General features: G+C 38.8%; 2 protein-coding genes across 2 annotated transcripts in view; both read left to right on the top strand.

The window, feature by feature from the left end:
* ko (Stork-head domain-containing protein knockout) overlaps positions 1–22830 on the top strand; it is a 60538-nt gene that overhangs the window by 25169 nt on the left and 12539 nt on the right. The window contains exons 3-4 of the mRNA XM_017143784.3: positions 7874–8723; positions 19718–19913. Coding sequence (XP_016999273.2) covers positions 8589–8723; positions 19718–19913 — 331 coding nt within the window. The 5' untranslated portion in view covers positions 7874–8588. The remainder of the gene's footprint in view (positions 1–7873; positions 8724–19717; positions 19914–22830) is intronic.
* On the top strand, positions 19952–20858 carry LOC108058835 (uncharacterized). The gene has a single exon (XM_017143785.3). It carries the CDS (start codon positions 20019–20021, stop codon positions 20730–20732), a length of 714 nt encoding a protein of 237 aa, XP_016999274.2. The 5' UTR covers positions 19952–20018; the 3' UTR covers positions 20733–20858.

Raw genomic sequence — 22830 nt, forward strand, 5'->3', positions numbered from 1 at the left:
AACATAAGCTAAATTTTTACAAAGAAATAAGAAAATATTTTAATCATGACCTTTTTGACAATTATAAACCTTAAACATTCTAAAAACCAAATATTTCGTCACTAACTGAGCATATAAATTAATTGCAGGCCAACAGCTTGACCCACCTTATGCTTCCTAGTCCACTTCTCACTTCGTTTTATTTTTATCTGTTCGAATTTTCCACTCCTTTCTTTCTTTTTCTGCAGTCACGTTCCAGCTTCTCGTTTTATTCGTCACTAGCCCCGCTCCCTCCGCTCTCTTTGGCTGTCTGTTTTGTGATCTAATTACTGTATTTGCTGTCCGTTTTGACTGCTGCTTTTTCCGGCCACCCCCTCGCCTTTGAAAAGCCTGTTTAAATTCGTCGTGCTCTGCTAGTGACTCCTTTTTCCCCAACCTCTCACTCCATCACCTCCCCGTCCTCATCACCATCATCATCATCCAAACTAACCAGCTCCTACTGTCTTTTGCTCTCTTTGGGTTTTTGTGTTTCAATTTGGCGCATTTGCTTTTAGTTTATGATTAAAAGAAAACAAAAGATTTGCAAACTAGTGACGAATTTTCTTTTCTGAAAAATAATTCTAGTGACGAAAGTACCTGTTCTTTTCTGGTTGTTATCCTTTGCAAAAATAAATAAACGGTAATTATTAAAAAGTCACTGCTGATTTATTTCTCACAATACCTGTAGTAGCGTTCGTCACCTAGTGACCTTACTTTTCACTGTGATTCCTGTTGAAGATGCCCACTGATACCCTTTTCAGTTGGTTGTCGGATGCTATTTGATTATGACATCATTTGAAGTTTCAGGATTACTTTGACATTTCAATCTACTAAGAGAACTCTCCGCACGGAATACATTATCATTGAGGGAACTCTCTCTCCTATCCTCCTTTTTTGCATTAAACGTATTTCCGTGACTGGATTATAAAAATATTGGAATCCATAAGGAAACCGATTTCGATGGTGATGACGATGCATGCATCAATTTTCACTTTCCACGATACAAGATACCTAAATACTTACTTATATAAGTGGTGTAGGTTGGCCCAGTCGAACAAAAAAAAAAAAGAAATCCTTGTACGTGAGGTTTGTCTTCGAGGTCACGTGGGAAACATCAGCAACATCTTAACTGCCACAAATTTCACCTCAGCTGCTGTAAGCCAAAGATTAAGATCCCAGGCAAAACAGAAATAATACACAATTATGAAGTAAACAAAACAACAAATAGGGGTTTTTATATAAAGCTGCTTTTTGGGGAATTCCTTTTCGAATTAAGTATTATTTATTAATTATTATTCAAACAGTGTAAGCCAATCTTTGCGATCTTTTGTTTCGTATTGCGTGGATTTTGCAATTCGAGATGAAAGTTTGTCGCATGCATTACCGAGATTACATCACAGGCGGCGGCGGCGAAAGAGACGGATATACAGGAGAAAGAAAGAGAGGGAAGTGGACTTTTGAGGGGGAGTTGTATTCGTACATTCCCAATTCCCAACTGAGGCAGTCAGTCATTCAGTCAGTTCAGTTGGTCAAACATGTTTACATAAAGCTAAATATAGACACGGACAAATGTACGAACAGGACGAACAAACATTTGGCACTAGAGCAGGATGGCATTAGATTAAGCGAGGAGCGAAAGAGACGGCCTGAGAGAAAGACCCCGACTTAGATGGACAGCCAGTCAAATGGTCTTGTTAATTTCCATTTTTCTATGCAAATTCCAACTTCCTCGACTCACTACGAAAATGGCAATAAATGCAGCGGGTTGCAGGAAAAAAAGGAAAATATAAAAAATTTGACTTGCCATAAAAATTGAAATCCAAAATGTGGCAACCGAAAAAAGGGGCGGGGGGGTGGCGGCGTGGCGATGGGACAGTGGGCGTCTGTTAGGCAACCTCTGTGGGGGCATGGAAAATGGAAAATGGGGAAAATGGAAAATATGCCACAGACACATGACACACAGACGCAGAAGCAGACGGAGAAAAGTCAACGTGCAAAAATAACAAACAACTGTCAAATGTCTGACAAACGAGACAAGGAAAAAGACAAAACTCGCACACAACCACCGGCAGCAATAAAACACGAGGAAGACTACTGCATTGTGGCCCAGGATTAATGGGAAGCCAACCGAAACCAAAACGCCGATCAAATTGCATTAACACACAGAGTGTGGCAGTTATCAAATATCAGTCACTAGTCAGTTTTTAATTAGCTGCCATCTCAGGCTATCAAAAGTTTAGTTGTGACATTTGAAAGCTAAATAAATTATGAGTATTTAAAATAAAATAACTCTAATTTTATTCAGTCATAAAGTTATCGTATCCAATCGTTTTATATCAAAAATGATTTACTTATAATATTTTTTAAACATTTTAGTTGGTTTTTCTTAGTTTCGGATAACTAAAAAGTTTTTATTTGTTAAGTTATATTCAGTTTGCCTAATTTTTTAATGGTGAAATCTCTTCCAAAATTGCAATTTTCAATCAAAAAAATGATATTTTTGTTAAATATTTAAAAATAAAGTCAAAATAATGGCAACACCTTTTAATGAAACGACTTTTGATAAACGCTTCCCGTAAATGCTGTCGAGAGAGCCTTTAAATCGGTTTTGATATTCCCAGCAGCGAGCAAATAAATAAATTCAACCATTATCACTTTACGCCGGGTGTTAAGCAATTTCAGTTGATTTTATTACTTTTTTTTGCGCTTTTCCTTTCGGTTTTATTTGCTGGCTGTTGGCTTCTCTGGGTTTGCTTTCACGCGGCAAACTTAAACTCAAACTGAAGCTCCAACCAGGCAGAGCAATCAATGTGAATGCTCCAGGGGGCATCGAGGGGGAGGAGGTTGCGGTACTTGGAGCGGTACGGGAATCGGCAGAAGCGGCAAGTATGCAGACGCAGACTGGCGAAAGAATGCTGAAATTGAAGATGCGCTGCACTGGATGCTTGCATAACGAATCTCGGTTGTGTGTGTGGACTGTGGATTGCTTATTGTACTGTGTGGTGTTATCAATGGTTATTGTTAGAGGCTTCTGTTGACAACTGGATCTGGAACAAGCGGGCATATTCGCTGGGTCTTAAAGTTAATACCTAGAAAATGAATTCAGTATAAATATTTCCGGAATGTTCAAGCAATTTTAAGTACCCAATTATTTTAAATTTCCTTGAATAAACTTTAAGTATAAATTAATAACACATTAAATTCCACTTTTAAAATAGTTTAAACACATTTTGTATACTTCCCATTTTTATCCGTTTGTTATTTTATTTTCCAATTATATTTCGTTGACTCTCTGTTTAAAATTATAATTATATCAAATTTTACGTTGACACTAAAATATTTATTATCATGTAACTAATTAAGATTTTATAATGCCCTAAACAGCTTTTATTCACTTGCTCATCAAATCACTTCAAAATTCATGTTGTAAAAGACATCAATAAAATGTAATGACTAATTAAAATTAATCAATATAAAGCTAGTGATTTCTTATACAACACTTTTATAATTTTTGTGAGTAATAAATTTAAATAGTTAATAAAAAATGACGTTGAATACTTAAAAGGTATTTCTTAAGCTCTGAAAGGGATTAATGGTTAAAAAAAAAACAAATATATTAAGGTGTTAAATAGAAAGGGTATTCCAAAAACCTGAGATCTGTTTTATCGAAATTCCCGGGTGTTATTGCATCGTCTGCCGCAATGTCTCCGCCTGGCAGACATTTTCTCCGGCTCCGACTACGTCTTTCCATCCAGTTTTCCATCTCCCATCTCCACCAGCAATATGCTTCTTCCGTCGTGGTCTGGACCACCGTTCCACGTCTATGAGATGGCATCCCGAGAGGAGCACATGGGCATGTCATTTCTTGGCTTCGTCGAGCATCTTTGGCATTTCTCAAATTTGCTTTTGTCTTTGGATTGGTATTTCCCCACAATCCCAACTCGAGTTTGTGTTCCTCATTTTACTTTTTGCTGCAGATTTATAATTATTCATTGGTTTTTGCAGCCTTCATCATCGGTTTAAATGCAAATGAAAATTCACATCACGTATACGAGTAGTGGGCCTAATGAGAATTGCCATATTATTACGTCTGAATGGGGTAAGAAAATCCTTATAATGCAGCAGGAAAATAATAAATTATTTGCATGGGTTATATGAGAAACTAAAAACTGTATAATGGAATAATTAAAATATTACCCTATTACTATTCTGCAAAGAATTCGATTTATTAGTCGGTCAAAATACCATTTGAATGCTCTTAGTTATTTCACTTATTTTTCCTCCTCACAAATGCAGCTCATTATTTGGATAAAAACGCGCCTGTCAAAATTGAATAGGGAAAAGCCTCTCGTTGGCAAAGAAAATAAATAAACTAGGCAAAAAGAAAAGAAAGAAACACAATGGCAGTTGGTCTATTAGCAGAGCGCAGGCTGCCGCCGCATAATGAAAGCGAAAATTTAAATTTTTGATACAATTTGCAATTTTTCCGCGCCACTTTTCCCCCTCCCCCCCACCAACTCCCACTTCATACCCAGCTCCACTCCATCATTCAGCGATCTCCTCCAGTTTTCAGTTGCCAGTTGGCAGTTTTTTCAGTTTTGTGCCTCAGTTTTCAGTTTCCAAGTTGCCCACAAGCGGCGCAACAGTCGACAAGTCGACAAAGAAAACAATTCATCATGTTGTACATGGAGGAACCTTTTGGTTTTCCTCGAAGTCGGAGCCCCGGCTTCAATTTATGCGGCGCTTAAATCGATTGCTTTGCCACATTGCGGCAATTGGATCGGTGGTACTCCTCCTCTTTGGTTCGAGCCCCTCTGAAAACTGCGCAAAGTCGTTGTCGTTGAACCGTAAAACTGAAATATGAAGCGGTACACAGGGGGTATGGGGGTTTTTGGGTGATGCTTTTGCGGGTGGATGGGATCGGATCGAGTGCCAAGAGCCTGGCATCGCGTTGAGTGACCACGGACCACGAACCGCGGAACAGGCTCTTGCTTCATTAAGCTATTCATCCATCCATCCATCCAACCAGTCAGCCATCCAGCGATACCCAGTGCGATCCACTCGGTGCGATCGTGTTGTTTTATTTCACTCTTAAATTTGCGCTAACTAGATGTCGCAATTGAAAGTAAGCTGTCAAATATTATCGGCGGGGGTGTAGGAGTAGGTGTATTCAAGCGGCGGCATAAAGCCTCATTATAATGAAGAAAAGGATTCCAATCGAACGCTGTGCAAATGGCAGCTCAGAGTGGTAAAAATTTTTCAGGAATTTCATTTACACTAAAACGAAAAGACATGTGGAAATGTTTAATGAAAGGATTACATTTATGGGAAGATCATAGACCATTCAATCATAAATACTTTCAATAACATAACCGGGGAAATTCATAATAATAAACTTTAAAATATAATTTTCAGAAAAAGAAAAAAACAATAGCCCAATGAAAAATTAAAAAAAAAAGTGTAAAATTTCAAAAACTATTAATTATGCTACGAAAATTTTATAAAATATTTGAAAATATTTAGGTTCTTGGGCAAGAATATATCTAAATTTTCTCATCAGCTAAAAGAAAGTTAATTAATATTAATTCTGATTTCACAAAACTCACTGCTAAGGTTAGGATAGATAAAAATTTTCCAAGAAAAGGGGCTAACATTTAGCTAAAGCTTAAAGTTCAATAGTCTGGCCTTGGCAAAAATGAAGACCTAGCATTTAACATTTGAGGTTTTTGATTTGTCAATGTCGATGGACTCGAAAGGCGATAATTTAGCACGAGTTGCTAAAAGCATTGGTTCGATTGCGTAAGAATTCAAGTTTACCACTAGAGAATGCTGGCCATTTCGATAATGATCGATTCGTTTTCCGTGCAATTCTAAAAACACAACAATGACGATCCTCAATTGAAGTTCAAGGCCAAACGTCAAGGACTTGTTCAATTGTTTTGAGCATTCGCGAACGGTCTCTTGACCAAAAAAGCCCCTCGAAAGTTTACTTCAACAAATGTGCAAATTTAATTACCGAATCAGAGGCGAAGCCTTCAAAGTATAAGTAATGCCCGCGGCTAGACAAATATCGAAAACCAGAAAAGAAAGGTTGTCCGAAGTTTCCAATACCCTTGTCAAAATCTTTTTTACCAAAACATTCCAGTTTCAGGTGACAGGTATATTTTCGTTTTAAATCCGCAAATTACTTTAGAAAAAACCGAAGCTGACATATTTTTCTCGCTGGTTTAAATAAAAGAGCCTGGGGCCACGAGTCAAAGAACATGGTAAATCTGTCGGATTTCTTAGGAGCTCAACTGCTTGGCCATAATTGTTAATAATAATTTATGCTAATTTTTTTAGCACCTTTTGAGCCCGGCCAGCAGCGTTTCACCAATTCATAATGTTTGTGATTTGTAAGACAAACAAAAGACGGCCAGCGGAGTCGAGAGCTGCTGGCGAATTCTCATTTTTTTTTGTTTTTTTTCGGAATGTGGCCAGAAGAAACGTGTTTTCTAACAAAGGCCGACGCTTAATGGGTCGACAAATACAAGCCGCAATAAATAAATAATAAAAAGAAAATGCCCAAAAGGGAGGGGGCTGCTGGGAATCGTAAAGGTAAAGTCTAGAGTCGTATATATGTGGGCGATGATCTCACCATTTAATTGGCCCCGAAACCAAACGAATCTCGCTGTTGGCCCTGTCTTCCCCCTAAACTTTCTTGTTATGGATGTGGCGCGCGCTCTGACTGAATTCGGAAGATGAATGGTTCGTCTACGGGTGGTGGAAATTAAAATAAATCTCACTCGGGCAACCCAACCTTATCGCGTAATTTCGTTAAATCGTAATTGTTTATGCAAATTCCGATTGTCTGACGCTGACGCACCGAAAAAGACAGTCAGGCTATAATGCATTTCCACTTAATGCATTTGGACAGTGCGGAAAGCGAACGAACGAATTTGCATTAGAATTGTGATTGACAGTCGGCGCACATGGCGTATACGCAATTATGGATGCGAGTGACTATTCTGACATTTCCTAGATTTCTTTCGCATGGGCTCGAGCTCCATTTCTGAAATATGGCTGCCCTAGGGTTCTAAATTAGATCCATGGAATTGAGAACGACATTTTGGGCAAATGTCTTTACATCACCCTAAATAAAATCACTGCTAGATGGTTTTTAATTAACCCATTTTTAGTCATTTGCACATCCGGCAATTCGGGCAGGAAATGACTTCCAAGCGCCAGCCAAGATTGAAAGGCACATTAAATAATTCCAAAAGTAACTCGTCAATGCAAACAAATGCCAAAAAATTATGGTACAGTGGGGGGCTAATAAGATGGTTTTGTTTATGAAAGTTAAATTATTATAAAATTCATATTTTATTTTAAGAAAATGTAATTAAATGTTTATATATTTTGTCAAATATTTAAGAAAATTTTCATGATATTTACCATATTATTTGTGTATGAAAAATAACAAAATGCAATAATGATAATTATCTAATCTATTCTGTCGATAAAAAAGTATAACTACTTAACCACAATTTTAAAATGTAACCTTTTATTTTTTATAAAATTTATTTCTGTAAATAAGAATATAATTTTTCGAGGCCCCACTGTCTGGCTAAAAACAGTTGCCAAACACGGCTTACAGTTAACGATAATGATACGACTATGATGATGATGTTATTAGGAGCAGAGCCCGTTTGTCTCTCAGACAGAACGACGACAAGATTGCGATCTCGGCGGCCTAACTCCAGTTTATAAATTTTGTATTTTTCTCAATTTTTTTTTTTTCTTTTTTGTTGTACACCTAATTGATTTAATAATCAAGGTTTTAAAGCGGCTTCTCCGATTTTTTGTATCGTTTCAGGTCTCCAAAGAAGTTGGCGAGTGGAGACTGCGCTCACCACGAATGCCGCTCTCCGGCGAGAGAGCGGACGGGAAATTGGGGGAGAAAGAGTGGGGAGAAACCACTTTTTCTTGGCGCCGCGACTTCAGTTTGAAATTTTCTCTCTGAGAGTCTGAGTTACGCTCTCCGTTACGTTTTGGCTACACTTACGTTTGGGTTGGATTCAAATATTGTCTTATTGGAGATTCGTCGCTCGGTCGGTTCGGTTCGGTTTCGGTTCGCATTCGAGAGTGAGTACTCACTGAGTACTGAGTACTTCATACTGAGTACTGAGTGATTTAGTGCGCAGGCGTCGCGTTCGAGATGCTGGGATAATATAATGCTGATGTGAAAAGTTCATTCCCCAAAAAAGCCACAAAAGTCCGGTCTGAAAAGTGTGCAAAAAATAAAATGAAGCCAGAAAGCAAAACAAAAGGAGGAAAAAAGAGATAAAACTCTGCAAATACGGGTTTCGTTCTTATCGCGTTCTCCTCGGTTTTGTATTTTATTTTTCTGTTCGCTGTCCAAGTGCTTGACCATTAAAAGAACCTTTTGCACACACACACGCGCGCGGAGTGCCAGATCCTTAAGCCTCAACTTGGCGTTATTTTTAGACGGTTAACGAAAAAATCTGGGAAAGCCAGACCAAGAAACCGAGAAACCCGCCAGCAGAAAGGCAACAGCAACAGCAGCAGAAATGGGCACCAAGTCACCCGGTGGTCCACAGCGCTGCCGTCTGATCTTGCAGCGCTGCCTGGCCATTCAGCTGACCAAGCCCGGCCACACGCCCGAGGACTTTTGGATGTACGACTCGGGATATATGATATTTCAGGTGAGTTTCGATTGGTGCACCAAGAGAAAATGTATTAAAAAAGGGTCTAAGCTCAGTAATCTCTTTTTTTTCGCATAAGCAATTAAAGTTCCCCCGAATCACCTCACTTTTTAATAGAATATTTTTAAAAGCTAAGATCTTAGTCTGGTATTTATAGTTCACAAAGCCATTTTACTGAAACATATCCAACCAACTAAACAATCTGTTCAGATTTATGTGACACCGCAATTTAGTCTCAGAAAAGTGCTGTGTTTTTTGAGTTTGGCTGCAGCGCATTAAAATGCTTTACAAGTTTAGTGGTTTTAAAAAAAATCATACTCAAAATGACTAATGTGTTTACAAGTTATTTATTTAGGACAAATAACTAATTTTAAGATAAATAAATTGGATACATCATTTGTTCGTGGGTTATAAATTCATGCGTTATTAATAATAATATTTAAATTAGGCTTAGGGAGGTAATTTTGAAACTATAAATAGGTAACTATAAATGGTTTTTAATTTACCTAAATTCTAAGTTCTCAAAGACCTCTTCTTCTAATTTTTCTGAGTGTGGCCCCCGCGTTGCTTTCAGCTTCTTCTGCTTTTAATGTGCAAGGAACTGGTTTGCGAACTGGTTGTCCAGTTTGAACTGCAAAAAGTGCGTGAGGCCGAGCGAGGGAGAGGGCGATACTCGGCGCGAAAGAGACGGCCGATGGAGGCGAGGTGACGATGGACTGAAACTCCCGCTCAAGGTCGCTATGTTGGGGGTTTCGGGTGGCGTTTTCCTTTATTCGCGACCACTTCCCATGAAAATAAATGGCCCGGAACGAGCCGGGGGAACAAATCGCCCTAACAGGTTGCTCGGTTCCGTTTTGCAGGGCGTCATCTAGACTAGACCCAGACTGCCACAAACATTGCACTGCATTTGCAACAACCATATTGCACTTGCAACATTTGCCATTTTCGTGGCTCTTTCTTTATTACCCGCCGCCTTTGTTATTGATGACATTCGAAAAGAAGCCAAAGTCTCCGAAACTTTTTGGCCAGGAAGCCGTTTGCGTCCCCTAGATAATACTCGAAAAATACATATATATTCGTTTAAATAACTTATGAGTTCATGGAACCCTTAGGCAGTCGATTGTTAGTATTTTTCGATGATATTTTAACTCGTTTCGTAGCCGCTTGAAAAAGAATTTAAATTTCAAATTAGTTTATTTTCCGACCTTTTGTTGGGGCTGCTGCTTCCGACGTTTTTGAGCTTTTTCGGTGGCTGATTTTTATTGTTGTTCCTTCCCATTGTTTATTGCACAAATTGACACTCGACATGACGTCACTGCCGGCCTGACAAGTTCAAGTTTGAAGTGTTAATTGACGATGTGCCACATGATGAGTAAAAAATTGGAAAACTTTGAATAGTTTGGCTAATGGTTCACTTTGAATGCCGGTTGGCAACTTTGATATTTCGCATGCTTTAGAACTGGTATTCAAAATGAAAAATGACCATAAAAACAAGTATTTGTAAATACATTTTATTTACTGTCAGTAATAAAATATTTTATCTTCAGCGAGTTATAAAATGACTGTATAGATTCCAATCTTTATTATTCCTTTGTCTGAAATATAAAATTTATAAAAACAATTATTCTTTTATTTTTTAGTATTTACCTTAGTATAATGACAGTGAATTTTACAAGATTTTTTGTTCATTTTTGGCCAGACAATGTCCATTGACAACACCTCTCTGTGAATCACTTATTTTACTCACAATGCAGGCTAATTTCAATTTAATTGCTGGGCTGCCAAAAAGTGTGAAACATGAAAGGCAGTGCCGCTTTTTTGTTGTCTTTTATATTTTTGTCAAGCTCAATTTCAGTTGTTCTCGTTTGTGTTGTTTTATGCTGTGTTTTCTTTTCTTCTTTTTTTTGCATAGCCTTTTGGGTTTTTGCATTTTGCATACTAAAAAGTGTCGCATAAACATTCCCTTGAGTCGATTTTTTTGGCTCAGTTTTTCGTGTGTATATGGAAGGCACAACATAACAATCGCTGGGCATTCATTTCGAGCTGGGCTAATTAATAATACGTGCCTCTGTTCGGTCTGTAAAGTTTACCCGAAGATAAGAGCCAATGCAAAGCGTGCCCTGAATAGAACTATGAACCAAACGAGAGGCAGGCACATGATGATTTAGGGGCCAAAAGCATTTAGGGCAGAGCTGGAATGAAAAGTGCGTGAATTGATGGAAGAAACGAACGAAAAGACGACGAGAACATGAATGGGGAAATGCAATGCCCATTGATGAATGGGAAGCCGAAAGAATTCGACTCGGGGCAACGATAATGCAGCCGAGTATTTTATCGTAAATTTCCAAGCTCAATGAAGTGTGAATTATGTAGATTGAGGTGCCGGCGCTTCAAGTTGAGGAAGGGAAATAAAATATATATACTCCCTAGGGCGAGTCTTCTGCACAACCATCGACCATATCGAATGGGCAAGAGTTTCCGGTGCGGTTGCTCAAGTTTTAGGGCGTGCCATAATTTAACAACTTTTTTGTGCCGCTGAGAAAACGCTTACGAGACAATTCGGGAAGGTTAAAGAATAACAATGGCCGTGTATATATTGTCTTATTACTAATGTTTTTCCTTATGTTTGTTCACTTTTAAGATTTTTATTGTTAGTTTGTAAGACAAAATGATTAATGTTAAATGTTATATCTATAGTGACTGGTGCCATAATTAAAAGGCTCACCTTGCCTGTAGCACCAGGATAAAACTAAAATAAAACTAAACTAAACTAAATGAGCCTATGAAAAATATATTTATTATGCCCATAAAAAGAGTACAGTAGTCATTTTATAAATTATTAAAAAACTAAAAACCTTGAGGGCTTCACCATATTACGTGTAAAATCAGAAATAAGACTTCTGGAGTTCTAAAATGGAGTTCTTAATGAGATTTGATTATTTTGGGTGTAATTTACTAAAGTAAGTAATACAAACAAAGACAATGCATACCTTTAATAAATTGTTTAGGAAATTTTTATTTAAAATTTACAGTAATTTTAAATTCTATCAATACAATATATTTATATTACCAGTACCAGCTGTCTTCAGTTATTAATTAAGTTGTAAGCGATAGCAAACCTTTTAGCACTAACTAAACTTTTACAGACTCAAGTCGACATTAACACATCGATAAATCATAAGGAAGTCTGTGTTATATACCAGCCATATATTCGTTACCTTCCTAACGACCATATAAAGCAAACGCAATGAATATAATTAAAGCTGCGAAAAACATATATTTTTAGCAATAATAAATGCGCTGAAAGGAGACAAAGCCCATAAAGTTTCTCCTATTTAAGCGCTGAGTTTGGGCCCTCGTTGCCGTTTTCTCAGTTTTCCCAGTAAAGCTCTAAATGTCAGTTGGGCCGGGGAGGAAACTGATTTAAGGCCGCAATGGCAGACTCAATTTCCAGGCATTTAAAATCTGTTTTTATTATTTGCGCAAATTTGTCAGGCGTGCGGCGTGGCTCAAGACTTGGAAGTTGGCAAAAAAAAAAAAAACTAAACAAAAAACTAAGGTAACGAACAACAAACAGCCGAAGACCGACTTGACTCCAAACTCTGATCTCCTGAATGCCCCGAGCTGATCTCTGAACTGTTTCGTTGTTTCGCTATTTTTTCTGGCTTTTTGTTTTTATTTTTGTGGCTTTTTCTGTTGCCGTGTTTAGTGTTCGGTTTCAGTGTTTAGTGTCCGACTGCACGCAAATGACTTCACCTAAATCAACTTGTTTTAGTTGTGCTTTCGGTGCTCCGAGCCAAATTAATAAGCCTGCAACAAGTTTTGAAATAGCTCAACGGATGCGAGCTGATTGCGTCATGTCTAGAGCGCGGGAGTTTCTTTCTGCCAACCTGAGAACCGCCAGCATGAGATTTGCAAGGCAGGTCCATAAAATCTCAAAAAGAAAAACAAAAAACTTAAATGAACTGTTAGCAAAAGCAAAACTGGCTCTGGAAATATCACCGAGAAATGGAAAGTCTGGGAACGGAGTTGTTTTTGATCGGGCTAGAATGAATGAAGGTAAACCTGTGATCGTTAGGAAACAAAGCGATTTGGGAAAGGAAGGTTGAGTCGGACACGTTGAGAGGATATCCTTCACAGGCTTATGGGATTTAACACGGGAATCATTAATTACATCTGTCAGATTTTTTCATGTTTCATGAGATCACACATATTATTCAATAATGATAGATTGTTAAAAAAGATTGTAATAAAATTATATTATTTTAAAACTTAACCTAGTTAGTAACAACTGTTTTATACTCCTCCTATTTTCTTAATCAAGATTATTTTAAATACCAACTGAGTTGACTGAGTGCAATTACAAAACCAATTACTTATTTGTCATCTTCCCATTAAGAGTCCGATTTTCCCACTTCCTACTCATATTCTAAGAATCTGTTTCCTGTAAAACTCTAGCTCCAGAATCAATTTACTCGAGATGGACAGTAACATTCACCGGTTAGGACGGAACTCCGATACCCCGATAATGTTCAAATACAATTTCATGCAATCAGAGGGAAAATAAAGCGAAAAAAAGAGCCAAGCAAATTGATTTATCGGTACGCAGCTCCTACAAACGGGGAGAAAGAAAAGAGATTTGAATTGTTATTAACCCCTTCCATTTCTCCCCCTCTCCTCTTCGATTGCTTTGATTGGGTTTAATGAAATTGAATCGATGGTGCAATCGTTTAAGCGCAAATTTACTTTTTGTCGTCAGCTGGCTTAATTGGTTGGCGTGCGCCTTATGATTGCTTTTCATTAATTTCGATTGCAATCATCGCCGACTAATTTGATTGACAAACATTGAACGGAGTCGGCTTGCCGCTCCACCTGCTGCCTGCTGCCCCTCCGATTGCATAATTTTCTTCGACAAGGTCGCCCGGGGCCATTGGTGTCCAGTGGCAAACAACTTCAGTTCAAGTTGAAGCTCTCGTTTCTCCTTTATTTATTTATTTGTTTTCGGTCACGCCAGGGGACTGGGATTGCAGCACCAGCCAAAAAAAAAAAACACAAAAAATGAAGAAAAAAACATTGGCCCACGTACTTGTAGTTCAATCTTCATGCTTCTCGCCGCGTCTTTGAGATCATGTTTACTTGGGAGTTGGAGCCATATATTCGGAAGTTCGAAAATAAAGCAGGCAATCGAATATGAAAGCCACGAATTATTGTAATCTTACTTTAATGAATGCAGAAAATAATTGTTAAACTAAAAAAGAAAATTACTATTTAATTTATATTTAAAAAAAATAATCTAAAAAGTTAGATTTATGGTTGACTCACCAAGAAATTTTCTGGATTGTTAAGAACAGCGAGAAAATTGAATTTCTCAATCTATTGCAACTGTATCTCGCATAGTTAAATTCAATTATTCACCCAAAAGTAATTACTCCATAATGATGCTACCCTCAAGCAGGCCTTAAATTGAGCTGTACACTAAGGCAGCAATTAAAACCCGGCTTAAAGCACATTTTCACAATACACTCTCATACCCCTTGGGCAATCCGATTCTCATTAGTAACTTTGACAGCCTTTTCGCGAAACTTGGTGGGCAATCTTACGGATGAATACCCCCCGATCGCATGATTTGCCAGATTGATTGAATGACAAGGTTTATACAGTGTTTGCAGGGTGGTATGCTGCATTTAAAACCAGTTGCGTGCCAAATGCTAGACACACTCATAGATACGGTGTTTAACTACCTGCAAGTGAATGACAGACGCCGCAGTCGAAGTACAAAGGCCCCAAATAGACCCCAATGCCCCCCGCTGTATTCATTTTGGCCAGACATTTCAGCAAGTGCCAGCGAAGCTTCAACGCCGAAATACAAAAGGCAGCAACAATAACAATAAATGCACTAACAATGAAAGTAAAGCACATAAAAAAAAATATACAAAAAGAAAAAAACTGCAGAACCTACAGACTACAGGTGCAGTTGAAAATCCAGATATTGGTTGGTATCAGGAGGGGGTTAGGGGGTCTATGGGGTTGAATTGGAGCTGACTGCAGCACACTGGATTGTTCCCACAGTGCTCCCAGACAGACGCCTTCGTCACCATCGTCGCCGCGCGTCAACCTCTAATAGAATTTTCACGCTTCGGTTTTAAATTGAGGTGCTGATTCTTACAGCTGATACCTTTTACATTCATATACATATCGTATAGTTGTATGTAAATCCACGCTGTTTGTGGTGCCACGACGTATTTGTGTTTATGTAAATAGATCGATTCATGATCCAAGAACTAGATCTCAAAAGAGTTGTATTTATGCTGTGCCAGGTGCCTTGCAGATCTTGTTTATCTTACATGTCTAACAGGTTCATTTTGCTTTCGTATTTGGGCCTACTCGTGGATTTCCTGTAAATAAATCAATTTGGGCTTTACCAAAACATGTAAAATATTTATAAATAAATATTGGAATCACCGATTTAGGAATTGCTATACTTGGAAAACCATTTTGAAATATATTAGATATGCCCCACGTTGGGCGCCATAAATTATGTCACATTTAATTTAATTTACTTTTGTTAGATTTTTGGCTACATAAACAGAATTCTTCGCAAATATCAGGTATCTCTTGGTCTATAACATTTCATATGTTTTTACCCATTTCCCTTTTAGGTTTTACTTTTTAGAAGTTTCAGCAATTGCAAAACTTTTCCCCACAAAGCGAGCATATTTATACGAAAGAGTTTTAGAGAGTTTTTTAGCTTTTCCAGTTGAAAGTTTTTATTATTAATTGCAACAAAAATAGCGACCGCAATGGGCTGCCAAAAAGTCAAAAAAGTTGAAATAGTTGCAGATGCGATGCCTTGCTAGATATCCAGGCCACACAATCCATTGGATCTGTTTTTGTTTGGCAGGCAGAAAGGCTTGCAGTCGGGCAGGACTTTTGCCAACCAGCTGTTGGTACATACTTGTGTGTGTTTTGCTCGAGGAAAACTAATAAAACAAATCGCATGTTTAGCCAAGAGTAGTAGATATCTGGTCATTGAACCTGGCATCCTGGCAACCCTCGATAGCTGACCAAAATCATTGCCTGAAGCGGGGTGAAGCGCCCCCTGAACCCGATTGGAATTTTAAGTGCAGTGCAAATCGAGTTCGAGTCCGAGAAAAACGCAGTCAGTCAGCCGAAAGTACACATCTTATTCCAGGGGTTGGGGAAAGGGGGTTGGTAATTTAGCGGAGGAAGTGGGCGTCACTCGGACATGGCCGTGCAATTTGTATCCTTATCAGGACTAGCCGCATTGATTGGAACGCTGTTCGCCGGAGCTTCCGACAGGCACTACGCTTTATGGACTCAACCCTCGGTTTTGTCTGGCACTTGACCAGAGACAAATAAACAATGATGACAGGGATAAGGCACAAACAAAGGAGCTGCCCTCAGGGCGCTCATGTACAAGTTATGGACGTGAGAAATTCTCAAATAATTGGAAACGAGCATTTTCATTTGTAGCTGGATGAAGTGTAATCCTAAAAGTAATCAACGGGGAATAGAAGATTAAATAAATTGCATGGCAAGCACTGTAATAATTAACTCAGCGAGTCTTTGAACTTCACAAAAATACCCATTACTCCCAAAGTTATCATTAACTCTTAGCATAAATGGGAAATAAAAAATTAAATTATTAAATAATAATAATAATTAAACTAATTAGAAACCTATAATTTCCCCGATGCGGAACGGTTTAACACGAAGTTTAATCAAAGCAATATTTCAAGACCATTAAGGGGCTATAAATTGCGGTATAAATGCTATCATAATAAAAGCCAAGTTATAATTACCTTCAAGAAGAACATTTTCAACTTTGAGAAAGAAAGAAAACCATAAAAATATAACCATTAATATTTTATGAATTATGTAATTATGGGTCATCAATCGTAGTCTGATTGCTTCTGCAAATCTGTAAACTTGATAAAATGTCTGGCCATAAAAATTATTAGATAAGTTGCCCTTTAAAAGTTAATTTTCCTATGATAGATATCCAGCCGATTAATATAAAATAAACGATTTTATTGCGTTTTAAACGGATAAAAATTCCCAGGCATAATGGGCGTTTCCAATTTAGGGGCCGTCAAAGAGAAACATAAACGACCTCGACACGGACAACATTTTAAAATATATATTGTAGATATTCATAGTTCCAATTAGGTTCATCCGCAACTAAAAAACACACCTTTTGATTATGAAATAAATAAAGTTTTACCTCTTTAAATCCCCCGATTTGCATGATCTTGGAGAAATGGTTAACATTTTTATTTCCCATTTGCGAAATTAAATGGCGCCTTTTAAAGTCAAATGAAGGGTCCGCCAAACAAAAAAAAAGGCAAAATGACTTTGAGGCAGGGGTAAAAAACACAAAGAGCCCAAAAACGTTTTGACTTGTGCCTAAGAGCGGTAAGCTGCGGTCTTGACTTGTAGCTGCAACTTGATGTTGGCTGGTGGAAAGGTCAAGGATTATTATACTTCATCATAACTCTATTAAGCTCGAAGTCCGCAGCGGTTGGCAATCTCCGGCTTACGGGCTGCCTGGCTGCCTGACTGCGCATTTGTTTGTATATTGTTATTATCTTTTTATGCGGCACACACGAGAGATCTACAACGGCAGCAACTGTTGCAGCACAGCAGCAACATCAGTGGTACAGCAGCAGCAGCAGCAGCAGCCTCCCCACATGAGGCCTCCTGCCAACTCTTTGCTCGATTCATAAACTCCACTCCAACTCTCGGTGATAGTTTTATCTTTGAGCATTACTTTTGTGGGAGTTTTGTTGTTTAGTTTTCTATTACATGAAATTAAGTAAAAGTCCCAAAACGAAAGCCGCCACCCGACCAAAAAAAAAATATAATAATAAAAGACATGAAACGACATCAAGAGCAGCCAAAAAGCCAAAAAGCGAAACTTCAAATTCAGCCCGCGGTGAAAATGAAAATGAGTTTCATACGCGCGACGCGACTTACAGGTCGGCGTGAGCATTTGATTTGATTATTAAAAGTTTTGCATTACTTCCGAGAAACGAAACGAGAAACGATAAAGGCAGACACCTCGAAGCGCAGGTTCCAAACCAGATCCCTTTGATCGATGGAAAGCCTCTATAAGTATAAGTAGGCTGTTGATGACTGTCTCTGGCATTTTGTCTCGTGTCTTGCAATGATGCAGCACTATAATTATGCTGTTGGTTGGGGGATGAGCTGCACTAGGGGAAAAGGTCTTGTATTTATAGAGATATTACCTAGAGTAATTGAGTTCTAGAATAATGAAATTTCATTGAAATTAATAGTAATATTTTTACAATATTTTTAGAGTTATTTGATTAGCAGATATTGATTAGAGATAGATTCTTAAGAATCCTAAAATACTCAATTTTTTCTATCTCAACTAATATTTATTAAACACAATTGGAATTTATAGAAAATTGTTTTCAATTACCCTTAAATACCTTGAAACCTTTCTTTCGCCTCCCGATTTCTTCGAGTGCGCGATGAGCGCCATCTGGCGGCGCGTGACAGCCGGAGCCAAAGCAAAAGCCTGACGGGCAGGCAATGACGAGTTAATTTCTTCGCCTTCTCATGCATTAATTGAGCGGCGGCCCCGGGCGTAAGGTTCGAATGGAATGGGCATGGATGGGCATCTCTTAGCCATCGAGATGGAGGTGGAGATGCAGATGGATGAGGGAGATGGAGATGGATCCAACTTATATAAGCGGCCTGGCATACCAGTGCCAGGCGACATTAAAGCCCGAAGAGGAGTGACCACAAGAAATGGCAATACCTGGGGATACCCAGATGCCCACCCCGGGATTCCCTCGATGGCCCATCGACCGAAAAGGTCAAATCGCTCAAACTGGATGATGTTCATTAGCGACACAGAAAGCCACAAAGCGTGAAACTCCGGCGGCTACATCGATCTCTTGGCCTTTCTTTCCCAATCCGCAGTGCTCAGTCCAAAATCCTCCCCCATCCTCGATCCCTTGGCTCTCATCCATTGTCCATGGCTTTTTGCTGTGACTCTCGACCCTTTTTGTCCGTGTTTACATCAAAAACGTGCCTCAAGTGTTCCTGTCACTGCACAAATTGGACATTTATTTGCTGCCCCAGTCACCACTTTTCCGCACTCCTCCCACTTTTCTTTTTCCTTTTCCAAGGAAATCTCTTGGCCAGAACGTGTTAAGGATTTCGTTTCGTTTTCGATTCAATTCGGCTTGGGTAGCCCAAAAATAAATTCCCAGCAATGAGACAGCGGCTTTTGGTTTTAAGTTTTTCTCTTTTGGTTTTTATTTTGGTTTTTGTGGCGCCACCCCATCCCTCGCCTTTTCATTCGGAGGCGTGGCAGCGATCCGCTTTAGCTAATTGACGGTTGCCCGCCATCAAGTTAAGGCCGCTGCAGCAGCGGCAGTTACCACTCGCAACGCCCACAGATGGATAGCTCTTTAAGCCAGACAGCAGCACACCAATTATGCCACGCGGTGCTCTGCAATTTGTCAATTAGCTGATGAGATGCAGACTCCCACTGGAAGTGGATGTAAGGACCAGTGGAAACACCCCTTTGACCTGTTTCAGTTCGGCTTCCTCAAAGGGTGGTTCACTTTAAAGGCATTTTCAGTTTTTAAATGCATTTTGGAATTTTTTATAACCTGTAAAAGGTAATTAAGAAAATATTGAAAACAGGCTGGGTCCACTTTGTAATCTATATCTAAATAATAATCAGTTTAAAAATAATTTAGTCAATACATTTTAAAATCTGAATACATGCATTAAAATTAATTTTGGTTTTTGTACAAAGATATTTATAAATAAGAAAAAATTAAAAACAGACAGGATAAATTGTATAATATGCCTACAAATATTAAGCCCCTTTTATAGGCTTTTTTTGTTGAATATCGGGCTTTTTACTTAAGCTTACTATCTTTACTAACCTTTTGCTAGTCTTTAATTAAATTATATATTATTCTTTCCAGAACTTCCTGGCTGCCAATGCGCAATGCTGGTGGAATGGACCTTTGACCGCTGCCACGAGGGCGCTGAAATACGCAGGACATGTGGCGCCTGGAATGCTGCTGGTTACGGCTGAACCCTGTGCCCTGGAGGTCCTGCGAGGAGCCTTTGCCCGAAGTGTCCTGAAACCGCCGGCCACCTATGTAATCAGCTCAGTGGGTAAGTTTCAACCTTTGGAGATCATAGATCATAGCAAACCTAGAAATTGTGTAGTTTCGGGATTGGGTTAGTCAAAATTCAAATGTTTTGAGGGGCAGAAGGTGAATGGATGATTCAGTCCAGTCGCGTTACGATCGCCAAAGGGAATTGGCCAAGCGGCGACTTCTTTTCTGGGCAGGACGTCTGCAGCTGATGCCTAACGAGGTGGCAAAAATGTCGGATGGGGAACTCAATCGGCGATGGCAGATCATTAAAAGAGAGGAAGACGCCTTTGACCGTCGAACGGCTGAGTTTAAGCGCTGGAAAGAGCTCCATAAGCTAAGATATCTTATGTACGAGGAACAGCGGAAGTACAACGAGCGCTTTGGACTCGATGGATCCTCCATCTGGCGTATCCTAGCTTTGGCCCAGCAGGAACTGGAGAACAAACTCCAGATAGATCGAATGCGAGGCAGTTGCCAGCGTTTTCCCTCGCCCATGAGTCTCATGGAGGAGACAAACAGACAGAGCGGCGGAAGGCACGAGTTGCTGGAACCCCTAAAGTCAATCCTTATAGGCTATAATTCAGATTCTGAATCAGAGGATGATCTCAAACTAAAGAAGGTCACTCGGTACTTGCCTACAAGGTGGCCAAATCGATATCATTATACAGAAAGATCTGAACAAACCCATGATTTCTGTAAAGAAGCCTTTCAGGACTGCGAATTCAATATTCAGGCGAAAAGCGAAGACTCCTTTAAAAGCGTTCGGGAACCTCCAATTCTGGGCTTCTGTCCTCTCTGCGCCGAAAGACACCTGCGATTGCCACCTCGCTTCTGACCAGGTGAAAATAAATCAAAAGGCCTACACCCTGTCCACTTTGTTTACAATATATTCATCTACACAGTGCGAAAAAAGTCTTCTGCTTGACAAAATATTTGAATTTAATATATCGATCAAAAACTAGAGCTTGTAAAATATCGATATTTTCGATACTATCAATGTTTATCAGGGAAAAAATATTAAGTATCGAACTGTCGATATTTTTTCAAACTCAACGCAACCAAATTTTCTTCTTGTGGCCCTATAAATTTATGAACTTTTTAATATTTCTCCTGTGTAATCGAAGCGACATGCACTTCATCAAACATTGATGTGTCTGGCCTGGGTTTATGGTCTCTGGTCTGCTCCTCTGTGCCTCGTTAGCTGTCAATTAAGTGGACACCTGTGCAGTTAATGCGATGCTGCCGTTGCCCGCTGCCCATTTCCCATTTTCCACCTTTTCTCCCCCTTTCCACACCCCCTTCAGGTTTTCACACTTCCCATCTCGAAGGAGGGGGGCCAAAAAGTCCATTGGCAACTCCATGAATTGATAAATGACCGGCCAGCCGGAGATCGTCGAAGTTGTGGAAACTTTACGGCCTTTGGCGAACTTTGTTTGGGAATTAATAAGCTGCGATTTGTGGCCACAACTCGTTGCAATATATTTTTTCCTTCTTGGTCAGGAGGAGAGGTGGGAGGGGCTTGGGCTCGCTGTCGGTTTATCTTTGTGAAATTCAATTGAGGAAATATCGCTGCACAAACAAAGAGCTGCACTCAAACACACAGAACTGCAGACAGAGTGCAGCATATGGTGTGGCCTGCAGAATCCGCTCCATGTTTGCTAATTAACAACTGCAATGGCGTAGAACCCATTAACTGTTAATTACCATAAACATGACAATTCCATTGGCCAACAAGGAGTCCGAACAATGCGCCACATAGGGTACACTCACAAAGAACTCTGGAAAACAAAAGAAAATGTTGTTAAATTAGAAAAAAAAAGTCAACCAAAATGTTTTTAAAGAAATATATATTTTTTTAATAAATTTAAAAATGTAGGGTATAATAACAACAAATAGTTAAAAACGTGTAACAAAAATATTAAAAAGTTCTTTTATTATTTTAAACATTTTTTAAATTAGTATTTATTAATTATTAAATTGTAATATAGGTTGATATTTGTTTATTCTAGAACAAGTATGTAACAACGTCAGAATAATGTAGGAATAAATTCAGAAATATGTTTTAATAATATCATTTATTAACTTTGGCCATAAATAATGACTTTAATTTGTGTCATATTCATCTAAAGCCACTTCATCGGTTATTTATTATATATCATGTGTTGTGACCAAACGTTGTCAGCCGTTTTTATGGCCAATGTTTTACACTTAGCTAGACTTTTAAAATGTTGTCGCTTTAAATAAAAATAATATAAAAGACTGGCAGTTTGGGGAATTGCCAATATGCATTAAATTCAAGTGAGTGCCGCCTGTTTGGTAGCCACTTAATATATTTAAACATCGAACAACTCTTTGAAGTTTAACAAACTGTAAAGTTTTGACACGAGTCAACTTAAATGCTTTACAGACTATTTGCGATTGAGTTTTCCACAGAGTTTTCTTTGGTCAGTCATTTGTCAAAGAAGTAGCTGACATTTATCTTAAAGAGGAAAAGATTTATTACTTGCCGTTGCAAGTTGTTGGCCAACAATTACAGAACGTTGATTAAATCGCCATTAACCGTTGCGAAGTGGGAAATAAAAGCAGCCATTGAAATGGCAGTAACAATAGCAATAACACTATAACAAATAACACATTGCATGCAAAACAATCAATCAACGGCAATTTCTCGCTCAATTAGACAACAAACATGCCAAATAAGTGCAAAAGAAACGAAGAAAAGCAAATTAAATTCAGTTTCGTGTTAAAGAGCCAACTTGGAGACTGGAGTGTATAGTTTTTTTTTCAACTTTTTAGTGGGTGGGAAAGCCAGGGGGGAAATCAGGGGGAAGAAAAATCAGAGGAAAATGCCGTCGCTTGCCGCTTGGCAATTTGACAGCGGAATATCGGTGGAAGCGCCAGAGAAGCCAAGCAGACAAATGGCAAATGCAAAA

This window comes from Drosophila takahashii, chromosome 3L (assembly GCF_030179915.1).
Source record: "Drosophila takahashii strain IR98-3 E-12201 chromosome 3L, DtakHiC1v2, whole genome shotgun sequence".
Lineage (NCBI taxonomy): Eukaryota > Metazoa > Arthropoda > Insecta > Diptera > Drosophilidae > Drosophila > Drosophila takahashii.

Bases quoted from the DNA above. Each gene is read 5' to 3' on its own strand.
- LOC108058835 (XM_017143785.3), top strand. From the start codon at position 20,019: ATGGATGATTCAGTCCAGTCGCGTTACGATCGCCAAAGGGAATTGGCC.